The sequence below is a fragment of the Myodes glareolus genome, chromosome 27 (assembly GCF_982192425.1).
Source record: "Myodes glareolus chromosome 27, mMyoGla1.1, whole genome shotgun sequence".
NCBI lineage: Eukaryota > Metazoa > Chordata > Mammalia > Rodentia > Cricetidae > Myodes > Myodes glareolus.
The window spans coordinates 39,576,243-39,597,291 of record NC_142052.1 but is presented as its reverse complement, the minus strand read 5'-3'; the positions used below and the strand labels follow the sequence as shown (position 1 = coordinate 39,597,291).

The 21,049-nt window shown below is 44.8% G+C and overlaps 1 protein-coding gene across 2 annotated transcripts in view; it reads left to right on the top strand.

Moving 5' to 3' along the window:
• Nucleotides 1-21,049, top strand: part of Hecw2 (HECT, C2 and WW domain containing E3 ubiquitin protein ligase 2) — a 337,940-nt gene that overhangs the window by 149,802 nt on the left and 167,089 nt on the right. For both annotated transcript variants that reach the window (XM_087902401.1, XM_087902402.1), the window contains exon 2: nucleotides 381-707. In XM_087902401.1, the coding sequence (XP_087758527.1) occupies nucleotides 416-707 (292 nt within the window). In that variant the 5' untranslated portion in view covers nucleotides 381-415. The remainder of the gene's footprint in view (nucleotides 1-380; nucleotides 708-21,049) is intronic.

Sequence of the window (21,049 nt, the reverse complement as noted above, 5' to 3'; positions counted from 1 at the left end):
AAAGATTTAGTCGCAGAGGGAGATAAATAACCCATGTGGGGACAGAAACGGGAAAGAGAATGCTGGACTATGTGTGGATGCACAGATCTCAAAGAGATGCTAGGAAGAATCCTCCTTCCTCAGTTTCTGGAGAAGCTGTCACAAGGGAAATGGGGGGGGGGGGGGACGCAGGTGTGTGGCAGCCTGACCATCATGCCAGCTCTGTCTGTAGGAGTTATCTGATATCATCGGGTGACAGGTTATTTCCACATTATTATTATTACTATTGCATGCTGGGGTATTGATAAACTCTCCTACAGGCTTTGTGTCTGGGATGCTTAATCCCGATCCCTTGCCTTGCTAGCCCTAATGCTTTGTGCTTGCTTGTCTGTCTGTTCCAGCACTGTAGGAAACCCACCTCGGAGAGGCAAACAACATGGCTAGCTCAGCCCGGGAACATCTGCTTTTCGTACGGCGTCGAAATCCACAGATGCGGTATACGCTGAGCCCAGAGAACCTCCAGAGCCTCGCAGCCCAGAACTCCCTGCCCGAGAACATGGCCCTGCAGCGAGCCAACAGCGACACAGACCTGGTGACTTCCGAGAGCCGCTCCAGCCTGACCGCCAGCATGTACGAATACACGCTGGGGCAAGCCCAGAACCTCATTATCTTCTGGGACATCAAAGAAGAGGTGGACCCCAGCGATTGGATTGGGCTCTATCACATAGGTGAGTCCAAGCAAAGCCTTGCACGTGGCCCGCCCTAGAGTTTTGCTCTGAAACCGAAACGTTCTGTGTTTTCTCCTTGGCATAAAAAGAGAAAAAAAAAAGTTTTTCTGATGCAAATAGACAAAGCAGATTCTGGGAGCTTGCTTTCTTCCTCGGGAGGAGAGGCAACTGTGTTTTTCCTTATATGCATCGTGCGGTTCTATTTCTACCAAATTAAATGTCAGACTCCGTAAGCTCCGGAGTATTGTCTTTAGTCTCTCGTCACCCTTGAGACATACCGTGCCTCGGAAAAAGGGAGGTTACTGACAGCTGTAAACACTGTTAAATTGATATGAAAACAGTGTGTTTCCTAATGGTTGACTTCCTCTTATGACCATCTGTCATCGGGGGTATCTTTGCATGCCTGGGAAATAGTAGCTACTTATTTTGATGAGACAGCCCCAGCTGTCTTTAGCCATTGTCAGATCTGTTATTCCTAGGTGAATCTGTTATTCCTAGATGAATGGAACATCCCAGAAGATAAAAGTGAGTTATTATTGGAATGCAAAAACCAAACCGACCAATTAATCATAAATAAAATTTAGATCTAATGCAATGATGAACTCTCATATTACTCGAAGTGGGGAGGTTTTGTCTCTGAACGAAGGAAATCCCTTTAAGACTGACATCTGATATTGCTTTCAGTGTGGGTTTCTAGCCAAGCATCCTTTTGGCTGTTGTTTAATGAGTAGCGTCATGGCCCGTCCAGCTAGGGCTCCCTGGAGGATTCTGGGCCATGTGTGGGGACAGTTTGTCACTGTAGAGGGATGGAGCTAAGAGGGTGCTCCACAGCCCAGCTCCCTCTGTCCTGGGAGTCATCTGGTCCACCTAGAGAACCTGGTAGAAGGCGAGCCTACATCCTGGCTGAAGTTTTGTTGCAATGTTGAACTCACTGCAGCTTGCATTCTTTTAGGACTGATTAATCATGCTGGATAGAAAAAAATCTAAAGTAGCAAAAAGTTAGTGAATTAATAGCTTCCCCCCCCCCCACACACACACCTCTTACAATAACCAAAGGGGTCATAGCAAGACTCTTAAGTTGCTTGTTTTCTTTGGGTGTATTTAACTGTATAGTCAAAGCAAGGACGGCATACCAATTAAAGTTCTTATTTATATTACTATGACCATGAAAGAGCTTGGAGTTTTTGTGGGGATATAAGTCTCCCTTTGGGCTCCGTAAAACTTCTGTGTTTACTTTTCTTATTAATTTTTTTCTTTTTAGATTTTATAGCAAAAATGTCTTCCTACGACATTGCAAATAGAAGACGGTGATTTCAGATGTTTCATATGATGCTTCTTTGGAAAATAGTTTTTACTTTCTTGTGTAAGATTAATTTTTATGTGTATGTGTAATAGCCTATAAGATGCCAGAATCGTGCTGGTATTAACTCCAAATATTTAATATTTTCCCGTCCTCTCTTTTTGTTACTCCGTTCGAACTGTTATGTCTTCCTGTCTAATCTGGAAGAACCAGGAAATCAAGGCAAGGGACCAAAGCTGTAAGATTTCAGTGTTCTTGTGTTTTACCTTTTAGAGGAAGGAGTGCCTGTCAGAGCTACACATGTTGAATTAACACATGGATAGAGCTAGGAAAGCAGACATGGGAAGTAAATTAACTCTTTTTCAAGAAGCTCCTAATTGTCCTCACATAAGTCATCGCTGCTTCGGAGCTGCCGTGTGTACAGCATGCCCCCTGCCCTTGGCGCTGCCCCATGTGCGCATGCTCTCTGCCCTGGGAGCCGCCCTGTGTGCGCATGCCCCCTGCCCTGGGAGCTGCCCCGTGTGCGCATGCTCCCTGCCCCTCCTCCCCCCCACCGCTCTGCTGGCCACTTTATATTTGCTCTTTGTATTGGTTTCCATCAGTTTGACTATGACCCATACAGCTGCGATTTTCATTTTAGTTATCTTGGAATATATGAAGTTTATGTTAATGCTTTTGATGAATTTGGGAAACTTCTTTGCCACTTTTTTCCTAAAATGCATTGTTCTAACTATTCTTACTCTATTAGCTCACATTGTTCTGCGAGGGACTCGTGGTTTTGATCCATTTTTTTTTTTTGTGGATCTATTTTCTCCACGATATTCACATTTCACAATTTATCCATCTTCCTCCTCCTTTTCCCTCCTTCATACACATGCATGCACATGCGCGTGCGCGTACACACACACACACACACACACACACACACACACACACACACACACGAGTCTTATGTGTCCCAGCGTAGCCTGGTTGACTTTGAATTCCTGAACCCTTTCACCCTCCCCTCCCATTCCCGAGATTATAGGAGTGGGCCACACGGCCCTATTCATCTATCCCCAGGTTAATTATCCTTTTCCTTCCTTTATTCTGTTGTCAGTCCAGTTGACCGGTCTTAAAATTTCAGATAGTTGACTTCTGGCTTGGGGAATTTTTCATTTGGATCTCTTGGCAGGACAGAGTAGCAAGAAGCAATCTCAAACCTCTCGAGAGACGGCGAACACAGCCTAGGGTACGCATTGACATGCCGACTGACGGCGAACACAGCCTAGGGTACGCATTGACATGCTGAGTGACGGCAAACACAGCCTAGGGTACGCATTGACATGCCGAGTAAGTAGACTGAGATTATTTGGTCTTCCTGCACACGCCGTTAGCCTTAGAGGATCGTCCACGGTAAATGGTCCTAAAAGGCATGGGTGCCAGGCTTGTAACTTTCAGTGTAATTTACTTCTGCAGCTGCAGGGCTGCTGCTGTGTTTGAAAGGGGCAGGGGAATGGATGGGTGATTTGATTTTAAACCTGGGTCCTCAGACCCAGTGGACAGAGGGCTCAGCACAGGTAGCCATTTACCCCCAGGGTGGAAGGAGCTCTTTCCCCCTACTTCTGGGGGAGAATGGGCATCCAAGAGGAAAGGGGTGGGAGGCGTAACAGTGGCCTTTAACTGATAGTCATATGTTGGGGACTGTGGACCCCCAGACCCTGAATTTCCTGTAAACAGCTTGTTTTCCCTATGCTTGCAGCTGCTCTGAGCACGCGGCCCTCATCAGTCCCTGATGGCGGGGGGAGTGGTTTCTGGTGGCTTGCAGCTGAAGGATCCCGAGAGCTAGGGCGTGGCCATTGCTCAGGGAAGGCACCATATAAGCTGCCCTGGGACCCAGTAAAGTTGTCATTCTTGGGGAATTCAAGGACGACTTATGTCTCTGTCTGTGTGCGTATGTATGTGTTTCAGTCTCCAGCCTCTTGCCCAGCTCACAAACCGTCCCATAGTGCAGGCGGTACGCTACAGGCATCGTGCATGTAGTAGCTTGGATGCCTGACAGCCAGATCCTACTGTTTCCCGCTTAACTTTCCTGTTCAGTCTGTCTAATGTTACTTGTCTGTATGGTTTCAGGGCTGACCATTTGGTATTGGATAACCAGTCGGTATGTTCTTCCTTGGAGATGTTATTTCTCCCATTCTCCGCGTTCCTTAGTTGCTGCTCTTCCTTCCTCTTGTTTCTCCTTCTATTTATTCTCTGTGCCTGCCAGCCCCGCCATCCTTGCTCCTGCCTTGCTAGTGGCCATTCAGCTCTTTCCTAGACCATCAGGTGTTTTAGACAGGCAAAAACCACAGCTTTACAGAGTTAAGCAAATGCAGCGTAAACAAGAGTCACACACCTTAAAGTAATGTTCCCCAACATTTCTCCTCTTTTTCTTTCTAAGCAAAAATGAAAAGTTTTAACCTTAACATAGTAAGACTGTACACAATGAGAACAGTTATCAAGCAAAGACTACATTCACAGTGTACTGAATTCTAATTCATTTCTGTCCGGTAAATTTAAAGAAAATACTCTATAATCTATCCTATCTCAGTGAATTCAAAATTTTATAACTAACTTACTTTCTATTATATCTAAGAGAAACTTTGGCTATCTAGTCTTCAACTCTATCAAAGGCACCAGAAGGACATAATATTATTTAAATAAAAAATACATTGTAAACGACTTCTAAAACCTCTAGAAATGACAGAGACACCTGACTGCTTGGACAGTCACCCAAAGTTCCTTGGCATAGTTGGGTCACCTGTCTTCAGCCTACAGACCCCTACTATCTGGCAGACTTTTCAATGAAGCAGGAAATCTGAAAGACTGCCCCGCCTATATTGGCCATTTGTCAGTCCCTTTCCTCTGCCTGGAAGAATGTCTGGCAGTTTCTGCTGTGAAGCAGGAACCCTGAAGGACCATCCTACCTTGTTTTGGCAAAGCTTGTAGCAGTCATTTCCTGTGGGTCCTGAACATTCAGTCTGCACAGCACATAGCCAGCAGCCAAAGGCAAGGGCAGTGTCTTTGTTCCGTGGCCAACCTTGCCACAATGACATCAAACTCCATAAGGAATGTCTTCAATGCTCACATCATCTCAGAAGTAAAGACTGTTCCCAGGAGCAGATGTGTCTCATTGTCATGCAAAACTTTAAATTAACAAAACATTTAAAATGCCTTATTCTGTCGGTCTTTGAAGTATTCGGAGACCATCTATCTATCTAAAATATATCTATATATGATCTGGAAAACATACCTAGCATATCTACAAATTTAATTGTTATAGATAACTAACTCCTGGCCTGTATTTCCTTATTATCCTAAATAGTTTATGATAATAGTTTTCAAAAACTAGAATTTTACTTTACATTTTTAAATGAACTGCATAGGTATAGTACCTGAAACAGAGTAGATACATATATACAGTGTGTTGTAACAAAAATAACGTTAGATTTGTATCACTATACAAAAGTCCTTTAAACAAGAGTAAAAACGTATATATGGTGTAACAAAATTGACTTTGAATTTGTAACTATATGCTAAAATCCATGCCAGTGCAAAATATCTGAGATTAATAGTTGTCTTTTTATCCTATATTCCTATATTCCCCTAAATATAACAAATGTACATAATCCATAAAAGGTGCTGGAGTGCAGCTGGCAGTGCTAAATAGAAACTAGGACCAGCAAGTTAAGTAAATACCACATGTAGCAATGCAAGTGCCAAGCTAGAAAGGTTTAATGCAGTTCCCAGTCACAAACCTCTGACCAACTCTTTTCCCTAGCATGGTTTTGGTACCTTTGTCAGATATTAAGTGGCTGAAGTTACGTTCGAGTCTTGGATTTTATTTCATTGGTTTACATCTGTTTTTGTTCTAAAGCAATGTTGTTGCTAATAGTTGTGGCTCTGGAATGTATCTAAAGATCTGGATTGGTAATCCCACCCGCATTGTCTTTTTGCCTGGGATTGTGCTTGCTATCTGGGGTCTTTGGTAGTTTCACATTAAAGGAAGAGTTTCTGAACCTCCCCTTTTTTCTTTTCTTGAGGCTCTTGGGAAAGGATGAGACGCCCCGAGCTTCTCTGTCCGTGGTGAACCTTGAGCTATCAATCCAGAAGATAAAAAGCTGAGGATTGTATAACACAATGGTAGAGCTTGGAGTAGCACCCCAACGTTCATGTTGTTTGTAGAAGAAACTCCCCTTTTGTCTACATCACCAATAGTAAGGTTTATGTATCTTTGTAGCTCTCCCTCCTGCAGCGGAAAGCACCATGAGATAGATGGGAAAGGACCCAGGTGGGTTTCTGAACAACTCCGTTCAAAGGAAGGTGAATATCGTTGCATCAATATTTAACCACTTCATGGAACGCTTAGGATCACTCTAATAGCAAATGTAACAGAGCCGGGGAAGATAGTTGGGCCAGGAGGTAGGTTCAGGGAGCCAGCATCCACGTAAAATCTAGCAGTCATCTGTAATCCCAGCACTGAGGGCAGAGACAGGCTGTTCTTAAGGCCTTTCTGTCCAGCTGCTCTCGCCAAGTGACAGAGCTCCAGGTTCAGCGAAAAGAGTCGCTCTCGAAATATAAAGAAGACATGCAGTATCGACCTCCCCATACACACTCATAGATGAATGTACCTATGTAATCACGTGCATATACATGTACATATCGCTCCCCAACCCCTGCCAGCTGATAACAACTGTAAGGCATGCAGAAACTCTCAGAAGATCAATAGAGCTGAAAATGTGATGGGAAGACATTTTCAGTAATTAGCCCTTGAAATCAATAAGAACTTATTGGTCCTATTAAATGAGGGTGGAGAAGTGATACATTTGGACCAAGTTAAGAGAAAAGCAGAAGCACAAGGCTAGTGTGGGAAAAGATTCGCTGCCTAATAGAGCACAGATTTAATGTCGTTACAGATGAACAGGGAAATACATAATCAATTTGGGAGGGTGGGAGATAGTATCTTCCTGGGTGCCCAGGCTGCCCTTCACCTCTTAGGCTCATGCTACCTCGCCTGAGCTGAGATTACAGGCGTGTGCACTGCACATGGCTCCGCAACATACATCGTCTTCTTACGGCTCTGCAGTAGATATTCTGAGAACCTGGGTTGCGTAACAATAGCACGTATGTCAGAAATAGCTTCAGTTCTCTCTGCTGCTGGTATGAAACCACCGCACCCCTTCGGTTGTGTCTTGAGAAGCTAGACCGTCTCCTAGCAACTCCTGGTCTTATTTATGGAGCAGAGAGCTGGTCTCTATAGAAATAAGTCCCAACGGAGAAGGAAGTCAGCGGAACACCTAGCTGGTGGCGTGTGGCTTATTGGTACAGACTACATGTTCACTGTGCTTCTCTTGGTTGGCTTACCCTTTCTTCCAAAGTGTGAGGTTTGTTTTGTTTTGTTTTTCATAATGTTTAGCATTGTGCAGCTTACTCCAAATGACCTTTAGGGGTATTAATCTGGAGGAAAAACATATATGCTTGAACAATAACTGTCTAAGAGGCCTGTTAGTTAGTACGTAGGTTCCATTGGAAATGCAAAGGAAGAAAAAGTTGATAATACCAAAGCTCTATTTTCAGAAACTGAGTGTGAACACAGTACTCAATGCCACGGGCTCACTATACTTTCCAGAAAATCCCACAGATACCCCGAGATTTCTGGGCATGATTTCCTTGCAAATTGTTTTCAGATTATCATTGAGTTGATGGTTTATTGTTGTTCGGAATTGATCCCTTGCAAATGTGATAGTATTGCTCGTTGCTTCCTCCTGATCTCCTGAAATAAGAGGCACACGTATCGTGCAAGGACAGGGTACTCAAGGGACAACTGTTTTACCAGCTGCCTCCTGCTGGGACAAACGCCTGGTCAGAAGCCACTTAGAAGAGGAAGAGGCTATTCCAGTTTACAGTTCAGGGGACATAGTCCAGCATGGTAGGTGATGGTCATATAACATCCAGTCAGAAAGTGGAGAATGAACAGGAAGCAGAGCTGGGCTCCGAAACCCCCAAACCTGCCCCCAGTGACCCTCTTCCTCCAATAGTACTTGACATTATAAAGGTACAGTTTTCCAAAGAGCGCCACCAGCTGGTGACCAAGTGTCCAACACATGAGGTTATGTTTGTGTGGGAGGGGCCCGGGGACATTTCACATCCAAACTACAGCAGCAGCTCCTTACAAAAACCAACCTTAAAGAGGAAGCTGGCACAGGGAATTAGTTTCAGGCTCGCCATTTAATTCCCTTTAACTTTAGTCTTGTGGGGGGGGGGGGCTTTCCCCTCCCATGGGTAATCAAAAGATAAAACAGTTCAAAAGGCCTTTCTCATTCGTGACCAACCTCAGGTCCCTTAGAAACTAGGGAGATGTACACTATGAATATTTAAAAGTATGGACTCTGCTCTGAACTGAATCTACCCAACATGCAGGTCTGTACTGTGACTAGCCGAGGCTCTTTCTCCAGCCCGTGATTCAGTGAACCTTCGTGAAGAAACACTTGGTAGGAAAGAGAAAAACCGCCTAAACTAAGTCATGAGTTTGTTGATGTGACTTTCGTATATGGAGCAAGTTTCTTCCGTTCGATGTGGATCAGAAATAAGTAATTGACCGCTGGTTTTACTAGACTGTTTGAAGATGGTGCCTCTGCATGGATTATATATTCAAGGATGAATGGCAGAACTATTTACCTTGACTGTTATTCTCCAAGAACTGCCGCAGCTGTCGATCACGACACCGTCCCGATTTCTCTGTCCTTGGGTACTAAATGAAGTGCGATTACAATACACTAGGTCATGTGCTTAGCTTTTAGATCCCAAAGTTTGAGAAGATGTTTTATAAACAAATAAATAAAGCCTGACCTGATACCGTCATACAGCTTGCCGAAGGTCACCAAGGCAACGCGCGCGTCTGGGCACCAGTTTTTCGTTCTTTCTGGTCATGGAAGTTTGGCTGAGCATTGTTTATTGGCTATTCTCTCACTGCCTTCCTGGATTTAGATATGCATGCTCAACAGGTATGGTGACACGTGACTTTAGTGCAGCACTGGGAAGGCAGAGGCGAGCAGACCTCTGTGAGTTCACGGCCGCTCTTGGTTACATAGCGAGTTCCAGGCCAATCAGGCCTACAAGCTTCATAATAGAGAGTTTAAAATTTAATATTAAGTAGGTTCTAAATCAACACAATTTTCATGATGATATGAAAGCTGAATTAATCTCCAATTCAATCAAATCGAACAAAGAATTAACGTACTAGGTATCTGGTTTTCAGAATAGCCACTAAATAGAGTTGAGTACCTGTTCTTATGCACGTTTAATGATTTTTCTACGGTTAATGGCAAAGGAAATTTGTTATCGCTCATATTTTAAAATTTTAAAAATGATATTATGAAAAAAAACATTGACTATGAAGTTAAAAAAATCCGGCTTATCTACATCACTTTTTGTAACCTGCTTGGATTATTCAAGGTAAATATGCTCATGCCTTAGTAATTAACTAACCCTGAATCCTCAGCAGCTGAACACAACAGACGCCTATACTTCGGTATTGTTCTGTGCCCAGAGCCTTTGTGTGGCTCAGGTCCACTGTGTTCTCTTTATTTCTACCATGTTGAATTATACAATGTACACAGCCTTGTCACGGCGGTACCTCAGACGTACGGCCTTTCTGGGGTGCCGTCAGGAAGAGGTGGGATCTTCAGTCTTGCTCTCCAGTTCTTGTGGTTGCTAAAAGGAGATTTTTCTGTGCATTCGCTGAGATGCTTTCCCCTTTCCACGAAGTTATTCTGGAGATGTTATCCAAGTTGTTTCCCCATCCCACACTCATTCTTATCGCTCTTCCTTGAAGGAGTCTTATGTTGACATAATCAGGAAATGTCAAAGGATATTTGCAGATATTCCGGGATTGAGATAAAATCACATTAACACGGAGTCTAGATGGTCTTCATTCTGATCAAAATCATCACTCACCCGTAAGACAGTTGCTTACTATGATTCTGGTTTTGTGGTCGGGTATGATTTTATGGGAAGCTTTTCATGGTTTCCTAAAGATTAACCGTAGGCATGTCTATAAAGAGGTGTATTTATAATGCCCTTATTAATCCTCATATCTTTCTCTAAGCCCATTTTGCTTGTTATTGCTCGCCGTATTGTCTTCCTTGGCTTAGTTTTTGCGTGGCTTGTCTTTTCCATTGATTTTCTTTCAGTCATTCATTAGCATGCAGTCCATTTAACTGGTAGGAACCAGCTCACGACATATGCTGTCCTTCCAACGTGAATAAGCGTTTTTCAACTTGGGACACTGCATGTGTTTTACGTTTGATGTTTATCTCAGAAACATTTGAACGTCCATCTTACTTGTTCTGTGTATCGTGACTTTCAGGTATTAATTTCTCCTAGTTTCCTGCCTCCATTGGAAGGATGGGTTAGACTGTCCATTCCGGCATTCTTTCTTGGTCGGTTTTCTTTAGTTCTGTTAGTGGTTAACCCTTCCACTTTGACATATGTCATTGAGCTAACAGAGGTGGCCTTGAGTCAGTGCCTCCAATGCCCAGTGTGTCAGAACCTGAGATCCTCTCAATCCAATTGCTTCCCTCTCCATTTGCCCCTTTAATGCCAACCGCATTTAATTCTGCCCACAGAGTATCTTCTGCAACATTGGCCGTGATGACAATGGTGATGATTTCATGGATGGCATTATCCTAGCTATGTCATCTGCGTTACAAACTTCAACAAAACAGTGGCTTGCAAGTCTATCGAATAAGCAGATACTCCAACGATTTAAAGCTATAATATCCCCGCAGAACAAAACCAAAAATCTCACAAGTGACAGAACATTCAGACAAACAAACAAAAACTGGCCTGACCTCGTAGAATACCCGAGGCTTGATTTCCTGCAGCAGGAATTGTATTGGGAATTTTTTTTAAAGCTTAGAGATAGGAGGGATTTGATTAAAATTAAATTTCAAATTCTGTCGATCTTCCAAAATGTACCGCACACTGCTAATGTTGGTTTTGAAAAGGATATTAAATAGGCCTTCACTTCTACTTACTCCAGGGGATGATCCCTTTGGAGCTCTCGTGCATCTCCTTTTAATTTTGCCCCACTGTTTTGTAACGCCAAACCTTAGCACACCCTTGCACAGGTGCTTGCTAAGCCGCGGTAGAGCTATGGTCACTACTGAGCTTTGTAAAGGCAATAGACACGTGCTGTGCACGTGACCCACTGGACAGTGACCTCCTGCGTCTGCTGATTTGACCGGGGTGACAGGTGAGCACCTGCCAGGCAAGGCTGGGCTCTCTGAATGCCCCGGGAGTCCTCTTTTGAATGGAGTATCTGCCAAACTGAAAAAATTCTTGTCAAAAATGTGTATTAATATTATTCCACAGCATCAGAGTTACCCAGCTACTTGGTATTTGTTTGGGGTTTTTTTTTAGCTAAGGAAATGAAGGAAACTGTGTTCTTTAAGGAAGTTGGAGGCTGATAAGCAAGTACTGCATCATTTTTCCCCCTTGAGTCGTTACATACTGTGTATCATTTTGTTGAAGTTTATTTTCTTTAATTTGATTTTTGAGTCTCTCTTCTCCCCCCCTCCTCTTCCTGCCAGGCTCTCTGACCTGGAGTTTACCCTGCAGAGAGTTCAGACTTGAGGCAATCCTCCCTTTCTTGCCTTGGGTGCTGACATTGCATAGGTATAGAACTCATCCCGGCTTGAAGTTTATTGTAAAATTTAGACTTAGAGTTTCTAGGTTTAGAAGGAAAATTTGATTCTTTTCCCTACTGCTCCTTCGCCCTTGCTGGCTTTACTTGACAAATTAAATACAGACTTCCATAAGGGATGTTTCCCTTTTTCCAGTAAAATATGTAGATAAAAATTCTACTGTCTCCCTTCAGGATATCCTTCAGAGTGGCAGAGCTTCTCAAGGGGACCTCTGGAACTCCTGCTGGCAAGTGGTTTGGGCTAAAACACAGCCCGAACTTTCCCTTGAAAAACTGTTGGGAAGGCTGGATAGCGTGGCGCCTAGTGCCTACTTAAGACCAGGCTTTCTTCCAGAGAAGAAGCTGGGGTATGGTCAGGGGACAGATTCATTACAATGAAACAAAGAAGACCCTATCATTAAAAACGGATGCTCCACCAGAGTCCTTAAGATGCCTGAAGAACTTCCAGATCCGGTTCTTCTCAGGCAAGCATGCAGGGCAAGCCAGGGCTCCCCCATGCTCAGCCTCCAGCTTGTGCCTGGGGAGCCTGTGTCGGTCTGCCCTCCTGAACATTGCATCTGTGAAGATTTCAGGGAGCGAGGTGAATTGGTTCCTTAAACCAAGACTCATCAATTTCATTTCCTTTAGCTCATTAAATTATTTACTTTTTAAGCTAAGTTTTACAACACTGTTTAAAATGCACTTGTGTGTATCCGAGAGACATGGCAGTGAAGGGAGCTCTTGGTTTTTTGTGTTATTTTTCAGATGATTTTATTTTTAAATATGCAGGGGTAATCTATCTTACTTTTTTTATTAAGTGCCAGTCCTCAGGATCATCTCTGTGTGTGTGTGTGTGTGTGTGTGTGTATGTCTCCCTCTCTCTGTTTCTCTCAGTGTGTCTGTCTGTCTCTGTCTCTTTCTCTCCCTCCCTCTCTCTGTGTGTGTCTGTCTCTGTCTCCATCTCTCAATCTCTCTCTGTCTCCCTCTCTCTGTGTGTGTCTGTCTCTGTCTCCATCTCTCAATCTCTCTCTGTCTCCCTCTCTCTGTGTGTGTCTGTCTCTGTCCCCCCTGTCTCTGTGTGTGTGTGTGTGTGTGTGTGTCTGTCTGTCTGTCTCTGTGTCTCTGTCTCCCTCTCTCTCTGTGCTCTGTGTCTGTCTCCTCTCTCTCTCTCTCTCTCTCTCTCTCTCTCTCTCTCTCTCTCTCTCTCCGTGTGTGTGTGTGTGTGTGTGTGTGTGTGTGTGTGTGTAGCCAATGACGGATGTTAGGCTTCTTAAGTCTCTCCAGCTTGTTTGTTAACACCTTCTTTCACTGGGTTTGCTAATTCAGCAAGATTGGCAACCAGCAGCTCCAGTGATCCCCTACCCTGAGCACTAGGCTTACAGGTACACAGTGCAGCACCAGCTTTTCTTTCCCATGGGTCCCAAGATCCAGCTCAGCTCCTCATGCTTGCCAGGCAAGCCCTTTGCTGTCTGAGCTGTCTCCCAGTCCTTCCTTAGGTTGCCCATGTGCCAGGCTGAGAGCCTGCTTCTGTGAGCTCTAGGCATAGAAAGACTGAGACAGATGAAGATTTATACAATACAGAAACTTCTTTGCGTGAAAATGCAAACCTGTTTATCTTCCTAGCCTGTAACTACTCTGCTCTGAAGTCACCAGTTTTGTGACCAGTTCCCAAAAGTATCCAAGAACTGAACTATTTCAACAAAATGTCTTCAATATCTCAGTTGACAAAAAAAGCTAATGACGAAATTAATGATAACTTTATATATGGGAAATTGATATACATATGTGTGTGTGTGTGCATACAATTCTTACATATGTATATTAGAGTTCCCTATCCTTACTATTTATCAAAACACCATGCCCTTTTAAGTCATCGGTAGCCCTGCACACCCCTCCCTGCGGCCTCAGAAGCTGTTTCCTGTCCTCCCTTGTGAGTCTCTTTTCTGAGATACTGCCCTTGATCCCTGCTTCCTGGCCAGCCAGTCTCTTCCTCTCTCCTGCAGCCTCTTTATTTCCTCCCCCTGAGCTGTTCAGGCATCTGTGGATTTCCTTCCCTTGAACCCACGGCTGCCTTCGTGTGTGCTTTCTTCTCTCTTGGCGGGAGCCGGTTTAAGCAGGAAGTTTCGGCTCTCACTGTTGGTGGAACACGCTCCCTCACTCCTGGGAACCGGCTCCTCAGATCCCTCAGGACCACTCAGCTCCTCACCCGTGCCCTCTCTCCTCTCACAGAGAGTAGTCAGCAGCCAGGGGAGCGCTTCCAGCATGAGAAGCCCAGGGCAGCACACCTCAAGCTGGTCCTTCCTCCAGACATACAGAATCCCCGCTCCCATTCCCAGGAGACTTTCCCTGCCTGTGGCTTACTCATGCCTTAGACTCATTTGTTCCGAATAAATTGATTGACCTGTCAAACCAGCTCTTGATTTCTCTACTTTATTGGTAGCAATGGATATTTTAGTTCCTCGAGCGAACTTGGAAACCTTGCTGCCCGTGTTTGGATTCCTGCCCCACTTTTTAATCTGATCAGCCAGCCTGCTGCTTAATGATCTAAGTGTTCAGCTGGGCGTATTTTTCTGTACCGTCCCTTTCATTCTCATTGAGGTGTTTATTATCTGCTACCCACGTAATCTCAACTTAAAACCCTTTAGTACAATCAGTGTCCCCTGTCACTGGAAAATATTTAATTAAAATATATATTTTTAAATTTGGGTATTAAACAAAATGATTTAAGTGTCTCGCGTTATTTAATCCTTAAAGCAATCTTACGGGATGGATAATCAGAGACTTAAGAACAAGCCTGGCCCTTCCCTGAATCAGGGGTTGTGACCGAGAGAATGACATAGGCAACTTATCCTCAGAGCCTCCTGGGTCTATTGGGAAGTCCGTGGGGTGATGATACAGAAGCCACATGGCTCAGAATAGGTGGGATGGATGCTGTGGCACACAGCAAGTTTCTACTAATTTAGTTATCATTCCCTCCATTTTATAGCTGAATAAATAGATCAAGATTTTGATTAACTTCCCCAAGGTATTATAGTTAAGCCATTTTTTTTCTCAGTTCAAAGGCTATATTCTTTTGGTTTTCCTTCATCATTTATTTCCCAGTTTACGGAGTAGCGACTAATGGTACAGTGTTTAGCTTTGCCGTTGCTCCCCATTGAGACCCTGGCCAGTTGCCAACCCTGCACTGATAACATTATCAAATGAAGCATGAAGAAAAAGTCTTATCTATCTTCAGTGGAACTTTCTGCGGCTGGATTTCTCAAACTAGACATCGAGACGTTACGGGAACGGAGCTTGGGTGTGGGTTTTCAGCCTTAGGGTCAGAGCTGAAGTTTGAGCCAACCCTAGCTGAGTAAACTGGGGTCCAGAAAGATGTTGCCGGGGAAAGCGCACAGTTTCTCAGCTCTGTTGCTTCTAAGGTTGAGCTGACCAACATCTGCGCTCAAGTCCCCTGGAGAGAACCACTTTTGAAGAAGCACTCATGTGGCATCACGCTTTGAACTATTTATGGGAAAGCAAAGCATTCCGAACGCTCAAGAGCAGCCAAGGGACAGAGAATTGGGGGAGGGTCATCTCAGAGCCTTTGGAGGACTTTTTTTTTATTAGTGGAGACATCTGAACAGTAAGGGAAACCACAGAGGCCTGAGCGTGGCCAGTTGCACCAAGGGCAAGCACCCGCGCCAGTCCTAGGCAGGACGCTCAGGGCGGTTGAAACGAGGTCACTTTCCCCTCAGAATAACATTGGCATTCTTGTAGGGAGCTGCTGCCACTGCCGCGCTAAGGCAGGCTAAACCAAGGGGAGCTTGAGGGGGTGGACGGAGCAGCTTCACAAAGCCTTTGAGAATGCAGAGAGCATTGGAAATTAGATCGAAATTAGATCGTAGAAACGACTACTGAACAAAGGGTTAAGCTTTGCCTTCAGTTTACCCAGGGTGCTATTTAAATAAATAAATAAATAACGCTTGTATATTCAGAGGAATCTTTCAATAATATTATTTTGTGTCGTTCCCGTGGCAACTATTAACCTGATTGATGGTAGAAACCAGAGAGGAAGTGGAACAGGTCAAGCTGCTTATTCAAGGTAGAAGGATGGGGCCAAATTTAGACCAGATGTCTCCCTAGGTCCCAAGTCGGTCCTTCCGTGCAGAATTAAGGTGGATGAGAGGATTCCAGATGACGTACAAGCAACATTTCAGAACTTCACAGTTCTGCCATCATTTCTAAGGTTGTCTCCCATTGATCAAGGAGACTGGTTTCAGTTAGACCACCATAGATGTGTGTATGTATAAAGGGCAAAAATTGAAAAGCCTCAAATAAACACGGGTGCTAAGAGTCTATGGGACTGCACAGGCGATACTGGATCAACCTTGGAGCTTATAATCTGAGTACGTCTGCAAGTCTTGCTCTTGGTGTGCCCCATGGCTCAACCCTGACCTCAGTTAGATTATAAATGCGCATGCTGGACAGTTGGTGAGTCATGAGTTCAAGGGTGGCCCTCCCCCAGCATCCGAGCCTTGTACCCTTAGTTGGGGATGGAGTTCTTACGGGTAATAATGAGGCTGAAGTGAGGTCATCAGGATAGGCCTTTAGGTGTCGTTTCTTTTGTATGTTAATATAGAAAGCCCTCCTGAAGTTCAGAGAGTAAAACAGCCACACTGATCAGCCTTACAGACCAGGCCATGGTGACACACACCTTTAATCCCAGTAGCCACACTAGTTTACCATAGAAACCAGGCAGTCATGGTGAACACCCTTAATCCCAGCACTAAAGAGGATTATAAAATGGGAGGAGACAGAGCTCAGTCTCAGTCTCATTCTGAGGTTTCCTGGAGACAGGATCACCATTTTCGGACTAAAGTCGAAGTAAGAGCCAGTGGCTGGCTGCGTTCCTTTTCTGACCTTCGGGTCGAACCCCACAATTTTTATCTCTGGGTTTTTATTAATCATGCTACAGGCCTTCCTCCACCCATGGCTTCTCTAGGAGGCTTGGACTTTTCCTGTGCCCCTGAAGGTGTCATGTATTGACAGAAGAGATAGACCACTAGCAGACTCTCCCTCGCAGCCCTCAGAAGAAAGCAGCCCTCCCAACACCATTATTTTGGATGGCCCGCCTCTAGAGCGACAAAATTACATTTCTGTTGCTCCTAATACCCAGTTTGTTCTATGCCCAGTTTGTGGAATTTTATTTTCACAGACCTCACGAGCTAGCACTTTTTTGTTGTTTGTTTGTTTGTTTGTTTCTCTGTTCCGTTGGAGCCAGTTCTGGAACTCACAGAGATCCGCCTGCCTCTGCCTCCCAAGTGCTGGGATTAAAGCCTGCGCCACCACGGGCTCAACTAAGCTAGCACTTTTTTTCCTCTCCTTAAAAACTTGGAGCATGGGCCTGGGGAGATGGCTCCACACTTAAGAGCACTTGCTGCTCTTAGATGTGACCTACATTCAGTCCAAAGCCCCCGCATCAGATAGCTCACAGCCACCTATAACTCCAGTCCCAGGGGATCCGGTGCCCTCTTCTGGCCTTATTGGGAACTGCACACACATGGTGCACATAAACCCAGGCACATGCACGCACGCATAAAGTGAGAATAGATGTTTTTAAAAGCTAGAAACATAACAACAGCGTCCCCCTTTCTTCTTATTTTGAAGTTACTCCTTTCCATGGGAGGACTCCCATGAGTCTCCTCCTCCATGGCACTCTGGGCATTGAGGTCACCCTAAGTTGAATAGCCCTGTCTTCTTCCAGTGCGGCTTTCATCAAAGCCTTCCAAGATTCAAATTAAAGGGCCTCCTCCTGGGCTTCAAGGCCTGCCCTGCCTGCCATTCCTTCTCCCCCTACTTCTGCAAGGCTTCCTCCTCTCTGAACTGCTCACCTGGGGTGCCTCCTGCTGCACCCCCTTTCATGAGCAGTTCTCTAGATCTCGGGGCTGAATCACCCTGCGCCATCTCGGGGGGTTTTGTGTGGAGCCAGGTCTGCTTCCTAAATCTCTGACTTTCTGGTGTCTCATCACGCTTCTGGCCCAAAGAGACTCGACACCTTTAGAAGTGGTAATAGCCTCTGAAACCCAAAGAGCTCTGCTTGAATTCAGCCCAGAATCTGGCTCTTAATTAGAACCTGCCTCTGCTCCAGCTGAGTTGTTACCCTGCATGGTGTTTGGCTCCCAGTCTGTCTGTCTGGTTGGGCTGTTGTCACAGCCTTCGACATGGGATGTTCTCATCTTTCATGGATTAGTTGCATGCTTGCTAAGATTGTCCGATGGCCTGTTGTAATCAAGCCTGGATCCCCAGGGCCTGTTTTCCAAAACAAATTCAATAAGGGTTTGTTAAACCCATGCAGAAAACTTTTTTCTTGGTTGGGGGTTTTAAGACAAGGTTTCTTCGTGTGGCCCTGGCTGTCCTAGAACTCATTTTTTAGACCAGACCAGGCTGGCCTCGAACTCAGAGATCTACTTACCTCTGCCTCTTGAGTGCTGGGATTAAAGGCGTGGGCCACTACAGATTGTCATAGGATTTTAATGGGGAAGTGAGAAATGTCCTCTGCTCCCATTTGACATGCACCTGAATGTTCTTCTAGCTTCTCGGTTCAGAGTCTAGTTAGTTCTGGGCAGTATTTCCATGACTGGGTGGACCCTTTTCTTAGGGAGCCTGAAGACTGTTTTGAATGACTTAAGCAACAATCTGATTAGATATACCCAACTGGCATAAATAGTCCCCTTTCTCTCTCTCTCTCTCTCTCTCTCTCTCTCTCTCTCTCTCTCTCTGTGTGTGTGTGTGTGTGTACGTGGGTGCATGTGCACACGTATGTGTATATGAAAGGTAGACGCTGATGTTGGGTGCTTTTTTTCTCTACTGTTCTTCATGTTGTTGTAGTTACTATTATTACTACTATTATATCACTTATTTAGTGTGTGTGTGTGTGTGTGTGTGTGTGTGCGCGCGCGCGCGCATGTGCGTGCGCATACCCATGTTTTCAAGTGTGTGGAGGTTAAAGAACAGCTTGTAGTAGTTGGGTCTCTCCTTCCACAGTATGGGTTCAGGAGATTAAGCTCCCGTCATCAGGCTTGGTGGCAAGTGTTCTTGTCCTGAGAACGTCTCATCTCACCCCAACTTGTTTTGGGAGAACAGACTCCCTTACTCAGAGACACACTAGACAGGCTGGCTAGCAAGCCCCGTGGATCCACCTGTCTCTATCCCCCAGTGCTGGGATTAGAGGTGCATGCACGTTTTTGTTTCTGTAACTTTCTTGCATCAAGATACAGCTATAAGTTTAGGATCCTAAGGAAGGATGTCTCCTCCAGTGCTACAGCATTTCAAAACTGCTGTGTGGTATAACTCAGAATTTGGTGCCCGTAAAGACTCCGCTTCTGCCTTGCATCATGACAGAAGATCCAACGCAAGGGTCTAAACATTTCCCAGCCATCCGCTCATTCATCCGTGTTTTCTGTTATTGATGTAACCAGACCTGGGTCTGGTGCTTCCCCTCCTCACTATAACAGTTTTAGAGACTGGAGATGATACGGTACTGGGAACAGTGTTATTAAAATCGTGACCTTTCAGAGAGTCCCAGGTTACAGAGTTGGAAGTACTCTACAAACAATCCCCTCCCTTGGTGACTTGTAAAAGCTGGTCTATGTGTCTTGGGAAGGAAAGTCTTCTGGAGTAGCAGTCCTGGGGTATGTGTAAGGTATAACACTGGGGATCAGGTCTTCTGGAATAGGAATACTGGGGATGGACGTCTAGAAAATCTGGGGTTCAAATATAGACCTGTACTCAAAGTCAATAAACCATTTCTAACATGATGAAATCAATATCTCAGGAGTGATATCTGTTCAGGGTTAAGGCTACAGTTTAGAGAAATGTCATTAATCCTCAAGTTACCAACTACTGACTGGGGTACCATCAGAAGGCCCTGGATCTGGAAAGTCAAGAAAGGTTTATTGAGTGTTAGAAAGTGACAGCACAGCAATTTTCCTCCATCAGGAGATCTAGACACTTGGCAGCACCTCTTCATTATCTGTAGCCCATGTATGCCAAGAACGTGATGGGTGCCTAGGGCAAGTACGTAATGATCATGGGAAGGGTCAGGGAGGGAGTTACGCTGTTTAACTATTAAAGGGCACTGGTTGGGACCACACCCCTGTTGGGAGTGTAGTAGGAGGCTGCTCGTTCGTTCCTGGCTGCCCAGACCACGAAATAATCACAAAGAAACTATATTATTTGCAATACTGTTTGACCAATAACTTAAGCATATTTCTGGCTTACTCTTATATTTTAAATTGGCCCATTTCTATTAACCTGCATATTGCCACATGGCTGTGACTTACCTGCAAGGTTCCGGGGCATCTGTCCTGGGCAGTGGCTACATGGCTTCTTCCCGACTCCTCTCTCTCTATACACACACACGCATACATATCTTCCAGCCTGGCTATATTCTGTTAAGCCATTGGCCCAAAGCCACTTCTTTATTCATTAACCAATAAAAGCAACACATATACAGAAGGGCCCTTCCACACTACACCCCATCTCCAAATTCATTGCCTTGTCTCCCCTCACCTGTGCACAGTGGATACAAAGATATCAATTACCCAGGTGCATCCAAGTCGCAACAGTCAGTCCAGTTCTGGGAATGAAAACCTGGCCCTCTGAAAAGCAGCAAGCGTCTCTCCATCTGGAATGTTTTATATTTTACATAGTGTGATTGGGTACTTACTGTACCAGGGACCACCCACAGCCCTGAGGGGTCACAGCAGGGAAGGTTAGGGTTCTTCAGGTATTTTTCTAAGGGCTGTTTCAGGATCAGGCAACCCAATTCTAAAACATCCCTTTGTTATATGAATTCAGACTTTCCCTTGACGCTTAATAGCATTTAGAAAAAAGATCAATATAACATTGTTAGCTCACTATGGCCATTAAGTGCTTGCATTGACTTCTTCTAAAATGGTGAACTTCGGTGAGCCTGTGGCTTGGTTTCTAACGAAAGTATGCTTTAGAGAGCGGCTAAGATGAGGAAGTAGGGCAGCAGGCTGGACGGAATCCTGAGTAAAAGCCTTGAAAAAAAGCATCTGGTGTACAATCGGCTGCATGATTAAGCTGGGAGAGAAATGTGTTCTCCTCCCGGCCTTCAAAGGACCCGAGGCCCTGTGTACTTCCTCAAGCTGACAGGTTTTTATGGGCAGGGTTATCTTATCTTCCCCACAGAGAGTGAATTTTCCAGAATGTTTTGGTTCATTTCCTTGAGGGTGTTTGAGCTCTAGATTTTTTTTTTTTTTTCTTTTCACTGACAAGCGATAGCTGCAAAACTTTGGGGAAGTGACTCAGTCTCCTAAAATAAATCGTGCC